General features: G+C 28.5%; 1 protein-coding gene across 1 annotated transcript; it reads right to left on the minus strand.

Annotated features, from left to right (window-relative positions):
• Positions 1-10,171: 10,171 nt before the first annotated feature.
• LOC108836039 (kunitz trypsin inhibitor 4) lies at positions 10,172-11,014 on the minus strand. Its single transcript, XM_018609251.2, has one exon. It carries the CDS (start codon positions 10,954-10,956, stop codon positions 10,312-10,314), a length of 645 nt encoding a protein of 214 aa, XP_018464753.2. The 5' UTR covers positions 10,957-11,014; the 3' UTR covers positions 10,172-10,311.
• Positions 11,015-12,716: the final 1,702 nt, after the last annotated feature.

Here is a 12,716-nt window from a genome sequence, read left to right on the forward strand (position 1 = left end):
AAAGTCTGGTTTAAGTATATATTTTTATCGAGCATTAACATAAGATGATTTCCAAAGAGTTTAGAACCTCTGTTGTCTCCGTTTCTCAAGATAATGAAGATTTTATAATGCTAATTCCACTAATCTAAGCAATATATGAAATTTAGTAAACTAAATATTAGAAAATTAGAATGATTCCTATATACCATGAAATATAGTTAGAATACAATAATTAAAATGTAGAATGTGGTTTGAAATTTTTTAAACAAAAGCGAAGAGTATAAACTTCAGTATATAGAGCATTTACCGAAAACTCATTATTTTAGAAGGGGTTAACCCACGGATTTTTGGAAAAATTTTTAAAAATATAAAAGTCTGGTTTAAGTATATATTTTATCGAGCACTAACATAAGATGATGGCAAAGAGTTTTAGAACCTCTGTTATCTCCGTTTCTCTAAATAATGAAGATTTTATAATGCTAATTCCACTAATCTAGGCAGTATGAAATTGTATAAAAATAAATATTAAATAAAATTAGAATGATTCCTATATACCATGAAAGATAGTTTAGAATACAATAATTTAAATGTCGAATGTGGTTTGAAAATTTTAAACAAAAGTGAAGAGTATAAACTTCAGTATATAGAGCATGTAACGAAAACTCATTATTTTAAAAGGGTACCCACGGATTTTGGAAAAATTTCAAAAAATTGAAAATCTTGTTTTAGTGTATAGTTTCATCGAGCACTAACATAATATGATGGTCAAAGAGTTTAGAACCTGTGTTGTCTTCGTTTCTCTAGATAATGAAGATTTTATAATGCTAATTCCATTAATCTTGCGTATATGGAATTTTAGTAATCTAAATATTTAAAATATTAGAATGATTCCTATATACCATGAACTATAGTTTTAGATACATTATTTCAAATGCTCGAATGTGATTTGAAATTTTTAAACAAAAGTGAAGAATATAAATTCGGTATATAGAGCATTTACCGAAAACTCATTATTTTTAGAAGGGGTTAACCCACGGATTTTGAAAATTTTCAAAAATATGAAAAATCTGGTTTTTAGTGTATAGTTTAATAGAGCATTAACATAAGATGAGTGTTAAAGAGTTTAGAACCTCTGTTGTCTCCGTTTTTCTAGATAATGAAGATTTTATAATGCTAATTCTACTAATCTAGGCAATATGAAATTTTAGTAAACTAAATATTAAAAAATTAGAATGATTACTATATACCATGAAATATAGTATAGAATACAATAATTAAAATGTAGAATGTGCTTTGAAATTTTTAAACGAAAGCGAAGAGTATATACTTCAGTATAAAGCATTTACCGAAATTTATTATTTTAGAAGGGTTAACCCGGATTTTGGAAAATTTTCAAACATATAAAAGTCTGGTTTAAGTATATATTTTCATCGAGCACTAACATTAGATGATGGCCAAAGAGTTTAGAACCTCTGTTATCTCCGTGTCTCTAGATAATGAAAGATTTTATAATGCTAATTCCACTAATCTAGGCAGTATATGAAATCTTATGAAAATAAATATTAAAAAAATTAGAATGATTCCTATATACCATGAAAGATAGTTTAGAATACAATAATTTAAATGTCGAATGTGTTTGAAATTTTTTAAACAAAAGTGAAGAGTATAAACTTCAGTATATAGAGCATTTACCGAAAACTCAATATTTTAAAAGGGGTTAACCTAACGGATTTTGGAAAAATTTCAAAAAAACTGAAAATATTGTTTTAGTGTATAGTTTCATCGAGCACTAACATAATATGATGGTCAAAGAGTTTAGAACCTGTGTTGTCTTCGTTTCTCTAGATAATGAAGATTTTATAATGCTAATTCCAATAATCTTGGCAGTATATGGAATTTTAGTAATCTAAATATTAAAAATATTAGAATGATTCCTATATACCATGAAAGAAAGTTTAGAATACATTAATTCAAATGTCGAATGTGGTTTGAAATTTTTACACAAAAGTGAAGAGTATAAATTTGGTATATAGAGCATTTACCGAAAACTCATTATTTTAGAAGGGGTTAACCCACAGATTTTGGAAAATTTTCAAAATATGAAAATCTGGATTTACTGTATAGTTTTATAGAGCATTAACATAAGATGATTGTCAAAGAGTTTAGAACCTCTTTTTTCTCCGTTTCTATAGATAATGAAGATTTTATAATGCTAATTCCACTAATCTAGGCAATATATGAAATTTAGTAAACTAAATATTAAAAAATTAGAATGATTCCTATGTACCATGAAATATAGTTTAGAATACAATAATTAAAATGTAGAATGTGGTTTGAAATTTTTTAAACGAAAGCGAAGAGTATAAACTTCAGTATATAGAGCATTTCTCGAAAACTCATTATTTTAAAAGGGGTTAACCCACGGATTTTGGAAAAATTTCACAAAATTTGAAAATCTTATTTTAGTGTATAGTTTCATCGAGTACTAACATAATATGATGGTCAAAGAGTTTAGAACCTGTGTTGTCTTCGTTTCACTAGATAACTAGGATATGATCCGTGCCTTGCACGGGGTGAAAATTCTAAAAAAAAAATTAGAGAACATTATTTATTTTATATTTAAAAATTGTCAAAATGAATAGTATATATAATAATATATAAGGGTTAACATTATTAGTTGTTGTCCAAAAAAGGGTTAACATTATTAATAAAATAATGCACCTTGGATTTTAAAGTATATGTTCCGGTCTTCTGGCAAAATGGTTAGTTTGGTCCATTTATATTCTGAAAATTATCGAAAATATTCATTTCGTATACTTTATAGTACTCACGTGATCTCACTGAGTGCGTACCCAAGAAGTTAACCGTTAGTTTTGAAAGCTGTCACAATCCGATAAGATGATTGGTTGTGCGGTATGATCCCCCTGAGTGCGTAACCGAGAAGTTAACCATCAATTTCGAAAATCCTTGATTGAGAAAAGGGTCAAATTGGCTGACTTGTTCTTTCTTAACAGTAACATGGATCTTATACCCCTAATATAGCAAAACAACATTCTTCAGTAGTTGGTTTAGATAATCAAACAATTTAAAACAAATACTCTAGGTTTTCAGTATGTTTCCTTGAAATCGACCAAAACCATCTCTATTGTTTTTCCCACAGCACCAAAATATTTTTCCAAAGATGCACAATTTTCATCCTCACTTTTCACATAGATTTAAAAGGTTTCAAATCAGAAACAAAATCAAGGCCAGCCATTTTATTAATCTCACGTGGTTTGAGTAAAAAGTTTAATTGTGATTGTGTTCTAGGACTGAGATCAAACTCCTTTTTATATAGTATACGCAAATTTTGGTAAATAAATAATTGTTATTAAAGAATAAAGAAAAAAAGAATAAGGAAGGTGATATCTCGTCAATTCCGTTAGCAGTAAATATGACATATGATTTTGAATTTTTATTGTATATTTTGAAAATCCCGTGAGTTTAGTATACCAAATATCAATGAGTGTACGCAATGATAATCATAAATCCGCTATTCAAATAATTATCATAATTTTTAGTAAGGATCTATAAAAGGAAACAAAAACAAAATATTAGGAAACAAAAACCGAAAACATTGGTAATAAAATAAGCGTTAGATTACGATACCAAATATCAGTAAGAGTAATTGCGATGATAATCATAAATCCGCGATTCAAATAATTATCACAATTTTTAGTAAGGATCTATAATAGGAAACAAAAGCGACATATAATGAAACAAAAAACGGAAAAAATCAATCAGATGCGATATAATCGCGAATAAGGGATGTGCATTCTCTATACTTAATGTTAATTATAGAGTTACATAGTATTTGATTAAGTCTTGCAATAAATATTAAATATTGTGACAGCTTTATAGGTAAAAAGGATTGCGTGACTGATGGATTTTTCTATTGTATGTTTTTGAAAATCACCTGAAATTAGGACAGTAAGTAGCGATTATCATTATATTATTTAATCTTTCTGTAAACCAATCATATTAGGAAACAAAATCATTTACGAAGTTTGGCAATGTCAAGATTGATATGTAGTAACGAATATTATTCAAATTAACTATTACATACTCAACTTTTAAGGTAAAAAGTTTTCATAAAATTTAGGTCGATACATGTTTTATATAATACCTTGTTTCGGAAATTTTATATGCACAAATATGATGTCTTTTTACAGTTTAATATTGGCAGGGTTTATATTTATAATATGTGGGCCAAGCACATGGTATATATGTAGAGAAATCAGACCTCTATTTGTCATATAGAGTATGATTTCCTAGAAAATAGATCAATGTAGAAAAAAATATCAATATGAAAATCAATCCAGATAAAAATACGTAAACACATAATATATATCGATATGAAAATCAATCCAGATAAAAAGAAAACAGATCGATATGAAAATCAATCGAGATAAAAATATGTAAACACATAAAAATATCGATGTAGAAAAATAAGACCTCTTTGGTATTATATTGTATTCATTTTTACCGAAGAAATTAATAAAATGCATATTCAACTGTCGTACACTTAAGCTGATAATATGACCCCCTGATAAACTTTGGACGAAGCCAAGCCGATACATGATCTTAAGTTTATATTATAAATTGAAACCTATTTTGTTATATAAAATATGATCTCTCATTTTTTTTTAAAAAACAACACATTTGTAGTCTATCTTCTCTTGAATTCCATAATGTAAAAAAAATTGAAATGAGAACTATATGTATCAAAATGGTCGTCACTATGTTGTCACTATAGGGGAAGATAAACAAAAAAAAATTGTATGTAGAGAAATCATAACATATACATTGTTTTGTATTTTCTTGTATTCAAAATAACAAAATAGTATAATATGACAAATATTTTATCGTGATAGACTTATGTTGCAAATATGACCAGATGCAAAATTTAAGTTGATAATATACTACCTTACTAAATAAATCTAGCTACATTACCTAAATAATAAGATACAATAGAATAGAATATATGAAAGTTAGACCAGTGGCATATCTCGTAAATAGTCTAGCCTAGCAAGGTTTCTCATAATAGAAGGCTGAGAATGAATGTCAAGACGACACATCATCATAATGGCAACTCTGTAAATAATTTACTCTTTGAAGGTTACTCTTCCCAATTGCTTCTTGATTAATAATAAGGAGATGAAGATTTTATAATGTTAGTTCCACTAATATAGGCAGTATATGAAATTTTATGAAAATAAATATTAAAAAAATTAAAATAATTCCTATATACCATGAAAGATAGTTTAGAATACAATAATTTAAATGTCGAATGTGGTTTGAAATTTTTTAAACAAAAGTGAAGAGTATAAACTTCAGTAAATAGAGCATTTACCGAAAACTCATTATTTTAAAAGGGGTTAACCCACAGATTTTGGAAAAATTTCAAAAAATTGAAAATCTTGTTTTAGTGTATAGTTTCATCGACCACTAACATAACATGATGGTCAAAGAGTTTAGAACCTGTGTTGTCTTCGTTTCTCTAGATAATGAAGATTTTATAATGCTAATTCCACTAATCTTGGCAGTATATGGAATTTTAGTAATCTAAATATTAAAAATATTAGAATGATTCCTATATACCATGAAAGATAGTTTAGAATACATTAATTCAAATGTCGAATGTGGTTTGAAATTTTTAAACAAAAGTGAAGAGTATAAACTTCAGTACATAGAGCATTTACCGAAAACTCATTATTTTAGAATAGGTGTTTTAGTGAACAGTTGCATCGAGCACTAGCATAATATGATGGTCAAAGAGTTTAGAACATCTGTTGTCTTCATTACTCTAGATAATGAAGATTTTATAATGCTAATTCCACTAATTTTGGCAGTATATGAAATTTTAGTAAACTAAATATTAAAAATATTAGAATGATTCCTGTATACCATGAAATATAGTTTAGAATAAATTAATTCAAATGTCCAATGTGGTTTGAAATTTTTAAACAAAAGTGAAGAGTATAAACTTCAGTATATAGATCATTTACCAAAAACTCATTATTTTAGATGAGATTAACCCACGGCTTTTGGAAAATTTTCAGAAATGTGAAAATCTTGTTTTAGTGTATAGTTTCATCGAGCACTAATATAATATGATGGTCAAAGATTTTAGAACCTCTGTTGTCTTCGTTTCTCTAGATAATGAAGTTTTTATAATGCTAATTCCACTAATCTTGGCAGTATATGGTATTTTAGTAATCTAAATATTAAAAATATTAGAATGATTCCTATATACCATGAAAGATAGTTTAGAATACACTAATTCAAATGTCGAATGTGGTCTGAAATTTTTAAACAAAAGTGAAGAGTATAAATTCGGTATATAGAGCATTTACCGAAAACTCATTATTTTAGAAAGGGTTAGCTAACCCACGGATTTTAGAAAATTTTCAAAAATATGAAAATCTGGTTTTAGTGTATAGTTTAATAGAGCATTAACATAAGATGATGGTCAAAGAGTTTAGAACCCCTGTTGTCTCTGTTTCTCTAGATAATGAAGATTTTATAATGCTAATTTCACTAATCTAGGCAATATATGAAATTTTAGTAAACTAAATATTAAAAAATTAGAATGATTCCTATATACCATGAAATATAGTTTAGAATACAATAATTAAAATGTAGAATGTGGTTTGAAATTTTTTAAATGAAAGCGAAGAGTATAAACTTCAGTATATAGAGCATTTACCGAAAACTCATTATTTTAGAAGGGGTTAACCCATGGATTTTGGAAAAATTTCAAAAAAAATAAAAGTCTGGTTTAAGTATATATTTTCATCAAGCACTAACATAAGATGATGGCCAAAGAGTTTAGAACCTCTGTTATCTCCGTTTCTCTAGATAATGAAGATTTTATAATGCTAATTCCACTAATCTAGGTAGTATATGAAATTTTATGAAAATAAATATTAAAAAAATTAGAATGATTCCTATATACCATGAAAGATAGCTTAGAATACAATAATTTAAATGTCGAATGTGGTTTGAAATTTTTAAACAAAAGTGAAAAGTATAAACTTCAGTATATAGAGCATTTACCGAAAACTCATTATTTTAAAAGGGGACCCACGGATTTGGAAAATTTTCAAAAAATTTGAAAATCTTGTTTTAGTGTATAGTTTCATCGAGCACTAACATAATATGATGGTCAAAGAGATTAGAACCTGTGTTGTCTTCGTTTCTCTAGATAATGAAGATTTTATAATGCTAATTACACTAATCTTGGCAGTATATAGCATTTTAGTAATCAAAATATTTAAAATATTAGAATGATTCCTATATACCATGAAAGATAGTTTAGAATACATTAATTCAAATGTCGAATGTTGTTTGAAATTTTTAAACAAAAGTGAAGAGTATAAATTCGGTATATAGAGCATTTACCGAAAACTCATTATTTTAGAAGGGATTAACCCACGGATTTTAGAAAATTTTCAAAATATGAAAATCTGGTTTTAGTTTATATTTTAATAGAGCATTAACATAAGATGATGGTCAAAGAGTTTAGAACCTCTGTTGTCTCCGTTTCTCTAGATAATGAAGATTTTATAATGCTAATTCCACTAATCTAGGCAATATATGAAATTTAGTAAACTAAATATTAAAAAATTAGAATGATTCCTATATACCATGAAATATAGTTTAGAATACAATAATTAAAATTTAGAATGTGGTTTGAATTTTTTAAACGAAAGCGAGGAGTATAAACTTCAGTATATAGAGCATTTACCGAAAACTCATTATTTTAGAAAATTTAGTAAACTAAATATTCAAAAATTAGAATGATTACTATATACCATGAAATATAGTTTAGAATACAATAATTCAAATGTAGAATGTGGTTTGAATTTTTTTAAACAAAAGCAAAGAGTATAAACTTCAGTATATAGATCATTTACCGAAAACTCATTATTTTAGAACCCATGAATTTTGGAAAATTTTAAAAAATTTGAAATCTTGTTTTAGTATATAGTTTCATCGAGCACTAACATAAGTTGATGGTCAAAGAGTTTAGAACCTCTGTTGTCTCCATTTCTCTAGATAATGAAGATTTTATAATGCTAATTCCACTAATCTAGGCAGTATATGAAATTTTATGAAATTAAATATTAAAAAAATTAGAATGATTACTATAACATTTTTTACCAATTTTCTTATCCATCTGATTTTGTTTTTATAACATTTTAACCAATTTTCTTGCAGTGAAAAACAAACAGAAAGTTATATGTATATTAAGTAAGATGATTTTGAATATAGTTACCTTTTATTTAATCTTCCTATTCAATTTTTTTACTTAATATAAATATAACTAAAATTCAATAAGTTATCTATATAATAATGAAGGTTTCACTAAATACACATTTAATGATGTATTAGAGTATTATAGTATAATCCGCACTTAGTGAGATTTTATTTCCATTTTGATTAAAACTTTAAAATTTTATAAAATATTGTGCTATAATGTTCTTCGAATTTCATGGAGTATGTAGTTCTTGATTTTTTTTAGAATCCACCCTAAAATATTTTTGTAATTAAATACATATCCGCGCATATCTAAGACCTTCATGATTATATAGTTTACTTATTGAATTTTAATTATATGTGTTTAATATTCCTAAAGTTTATGAAATTTTCTTGAGTGTGTATGATATCATCCTAAATTTATAAGCATATTTAAGATAACATTAATGAATATATAAATCCTTTCTTAAATTTACAAAAATATTTCTAAATATTTATAATATATTTATAATTTTAGAAAACATTAATAAAATGTTGTATAAATTTTCTATTAATGAGTATCTTGTAAATATATACTTTACAAATAATTTTTTAATTTTTTGAAAGTTGTTATGCACATTTAGACAGGTGTTTCTAAATGTACATACAAATTATATTGAGGAAGTCTAGTTAGACGTTTATGAAGATATTCCTAAATTCGGACAAAGATCTATTAAATTTTTGAATTTTTGATTTTTTGAAAAAAATATTTTTATTTTTACATATTTTAAAATTAAGTAAAATCGTAGATAAAAATATAATTGTTTTTTACCTATTAATGAATGCTTATTTTAGGATATTTGTTCTTGAAACTATTTAGGGAACAAAAACTAAAATTGACTACTTAGTAGATTTGTATTTAATTAAATGCTAGTTACCTTTTTTTAATCTTATCTTATTTCTTTTAATCTTAAATCTTATCTTAAATTTCGGTTCTGATTTATCATAAAAACAATTAGGAAATAATATGTTTTATAAAAAATAAAGGTTTAGTACCATACTAACTTAAATCACTCTAGCTATACAATTTTTGATTGAAAGATGAGGTATGATCGAAGCCGCTATTCCTCTGAACCATTCCATTTTATTAAGTATATAAGTAGTTGGCATCAAAAATTAGTAGCTACTCCTGAGAGTCAATAGAAAAAGTGCTTACAAAAAAAGGGTTTGCTCTTGCTTCAACTCAGTCTTTGGCGTTTGGAGCGGACATCTCTGGGTGATGGCGGAACCGGGACCTTGTCAACTTCGTTTTGCTTATTGTCCTCTTGAGTCTCTTTTGGGATAAACTTCGGTTCCTGGGATTATTTTCCGGCTGATATCTCTTATATGACTCTTGCTCTTGCTTCAGGTTCCGGCTGCAAGGTTGCGCTATGGTCTGGAATTGTTGATGCTTATGAATTAGTTTTAGTTAAGCTTTAATCGATTATATTAAATCTTGTGTGTCTGTGATTTTTTTTTTGGGGTCCCTGCTAAGTGCTAACTTTTGTTTTGATTAGCTAACTTAGATGCATAAGGCTTCGATCTTTCAAAGCTAATTATTACCTATCCGTTATCTTGGTAATGAGACAAATACTTATATGAAAAAGGTTTTACTTGGAAAATGTTAATAGTCTCTCTATCTCTCAAAACATTTTGAACATTTTTAAAAACGTATTTGTTTTAAACATTTTGGTATTGTTTAATATTAGATGTTTACAGCAATTTTACGGTGTAGTGGTGTTAGATACCGTATTTTTTTTTAATGTGGTTTCTAAAAGGGAAAAATGCTTCTGTTTAGTTTCCAAGTTTTGTGAACTAGCCCTTTTCTCAAAAAAAAAAGTTATGTGAACTAGAGAGAGAACTAAAAAACAAAGAAACAGTAAAATTGTTTTTATTCCAGATACGATGATGATGATGATCGACGAACAAAGAAAACAGCATAAAGGGAAAGAGTTTTATTATTAGACGTAAGTTATAACTCTTATCCTCTTCATTAAGTGGTCTTTATTTCTCTCAGATAATAGACATAATCTTGGATGAAGTCTCTATCTCACTAGCTTTCACGAACATAACCTCGAATGGGCTAGCGAATGGTGGGGTAGAGCCTATAACCAAACCCCGAACGCCACCTTCCTCGTTTCTACCGACATCGGTGCAATCGTTACCGTCCCTACAATATGCAAACTTGTAAGCGTTAGGGTTTTCACTAGTTTTCTTGATCTGGAAGAAACTCCTCGACGAATCTTCTCCTCCAGCTTCTGGCTTAGGACCAACCGCTATGAACAACGATCTCCAGGGACTGGGGGCTGGAGTGACCCACCAATAAGTTGACTCAGCGCAGAACGTAGGTTCGACATCCATCTCGATGTTGAGGTTCTCTGATTCGGGGACGAACCCAACTCTAGACCTCCAGTTTGAAAATTTCACGGGAATGCCCCTCCTGAGATCTGAACGCTCCTGTCCGATAAAGAGGGGACACTGGTTGCCATTACGGGGGGTGAGAGTTAGGCCGCCACCTCCAGCGCCCCTGATGACGGAGATAGCGTAGTAACTGCCGCCGAATATGATATCACCATTCACGTCGAGAACTGGTCCGGCGTTTGCGGTGGCAGCCAAAACAGCTGTTAGGGCAAGAAGGAAGTAAAACATATGATTCATCTTTTTTTTGAGTTTATTTAGTTGATGAGATTTGAATGTTACCTGGATGAGGAAAATGTGAGTTCATGTCACTGGTATTTATATACGGATGTCTATACATGCGCACACATTGAGACTGAGAAGATGCCCATTTTTTTTATTACACGGTTCTTTATTTTATTTATTTATTTTCCCTTAATTTTATTTTATTTGCTACTAATTCTTAAATTTGTTTGTTTGTTTGTTTTTTCGTGGACAACATTTGTTTGTTTTTTTGTTTATTTATTTATTTATTTTTGTGAGTTTTAGCCTGGTTTGGACCGTTGGTTAAGGGATGAGATCATGTATGTTCACTATAGTTCTGTTTTCTTACAAGTTTTTTTTTTAAGATTTAAACGTCATGAGAAGAAAAAGACAACTATAACATCTCCCTTTTAGTTCTGTATTTCAGTTAATCATCAAGGTTCAATGTAGTCAAGAGTTTAGTTAACCGTTAATAGTTTTTAACTAAACTCTTAATATAAAATTGTAAAGGTAAAATCTAATTTTATAATAAAATTTAATTTATTTATTTTTGCAAAAAAATACTCCATTTACTTTTTTTTTATTCAAAGACACCAACCTTTTTTTTTTGAGTATGCCCTGGTCACTACCACGTTTTTTTTTATCTTTAGAAAAACGGTTAGGAGACGAGTACGACAGTTTCCACACGTGTTTTTCGATTCTTGTGATATGAGCGGCAAGTCTCTGAAAGACAAAAAAAGTATAGCTGTCTGTTTCTATAAAAAAGTATAGCTGTGTCTGTCAGCTAGTATAAATACGAGCACGTGAAGTTTGGACAATACAATCAATTATTGGACGCTGACAAAAAAAAAATCAATTATTGGAGATGAGGATGATCGAAGCCGCTCATTTTATTAGTAAAGTTAAAAATGGGGAGATAGAGGTTTATCCTCTGATAAAAAAAAAGAGGTTTATCCTGATCTTGGACCGTTGGTCAGCGAGCAATATTATGTTTTTTTTTGCGTAGGCAGTGGAGAGTATGTTAAGCCATAACTCCAGGAGTGTTTACTTTTATTCTGAAGATAGTTTGTTGATTAATGCCATTAACCGTCCAAGGGCTTGGCCTTCCTAATGGAGCTTCAGAGGTTGTTGGGAGAAATGTTCGAATGGCGGGTGGCTTGGGAAGCTCCTTTTGCAAACAGGGGAGCCCGCTTGATTGCTAATAGTGTGTACAGGATGTTAGGATTCAATCTTATGTGACCCGAAGTGGACCTTGATGGTTGTCACATATATTTTTGGGAGAGTCTTAGTTGGTATACATGAAGGTCAGTTGTCTTAGACCTTTTGTGAATAGACCTTGTAATGGCAGCTTGGTTGTACTTTTTGATATCAAGCGAGCAATATTATGTATGTTCAATATAGTAGAAATTGAGTATTTTATTTCCCAACTATTTGAAATCGGCACTTTTAATATCCAAATATTGCTTGCGCAAAGTTATTCTCGAACACTAACGACTTCCGTTTAATTTGTAACCGTTGACTATTTCAAATTCAATTTTGCACAGTTAACAGTTAGTTCGGGAATAATTTAGCGCAATCAATACTTAAATATTAAAAATATCGATTTCATATAGTTGGAGAATAAAAAACAATATTTTTATCATAAATTTTTAAACTAAAATATCAATCAGCTTTTTAAAATTTAAGTTAAAAAAAATTATAAACTAATTAGAAATATTGCCAATACACAACATTAACTGTCTAAAGCATAGATCCAT

Source organism: Raphanus sativus, chromosome 9, assembly GCF_000801105.2.
Source record: "Raphanus sativus cultivar WK10039 chromosome 9, ASM80110v3, whole genome shotgun sequence".
NCBI lineage: Eukaryota > Viridiplantae > Streptophyta > Magnoliopsida > Brassicales > Brassicaceae > Raphanus > Raphanus sativus.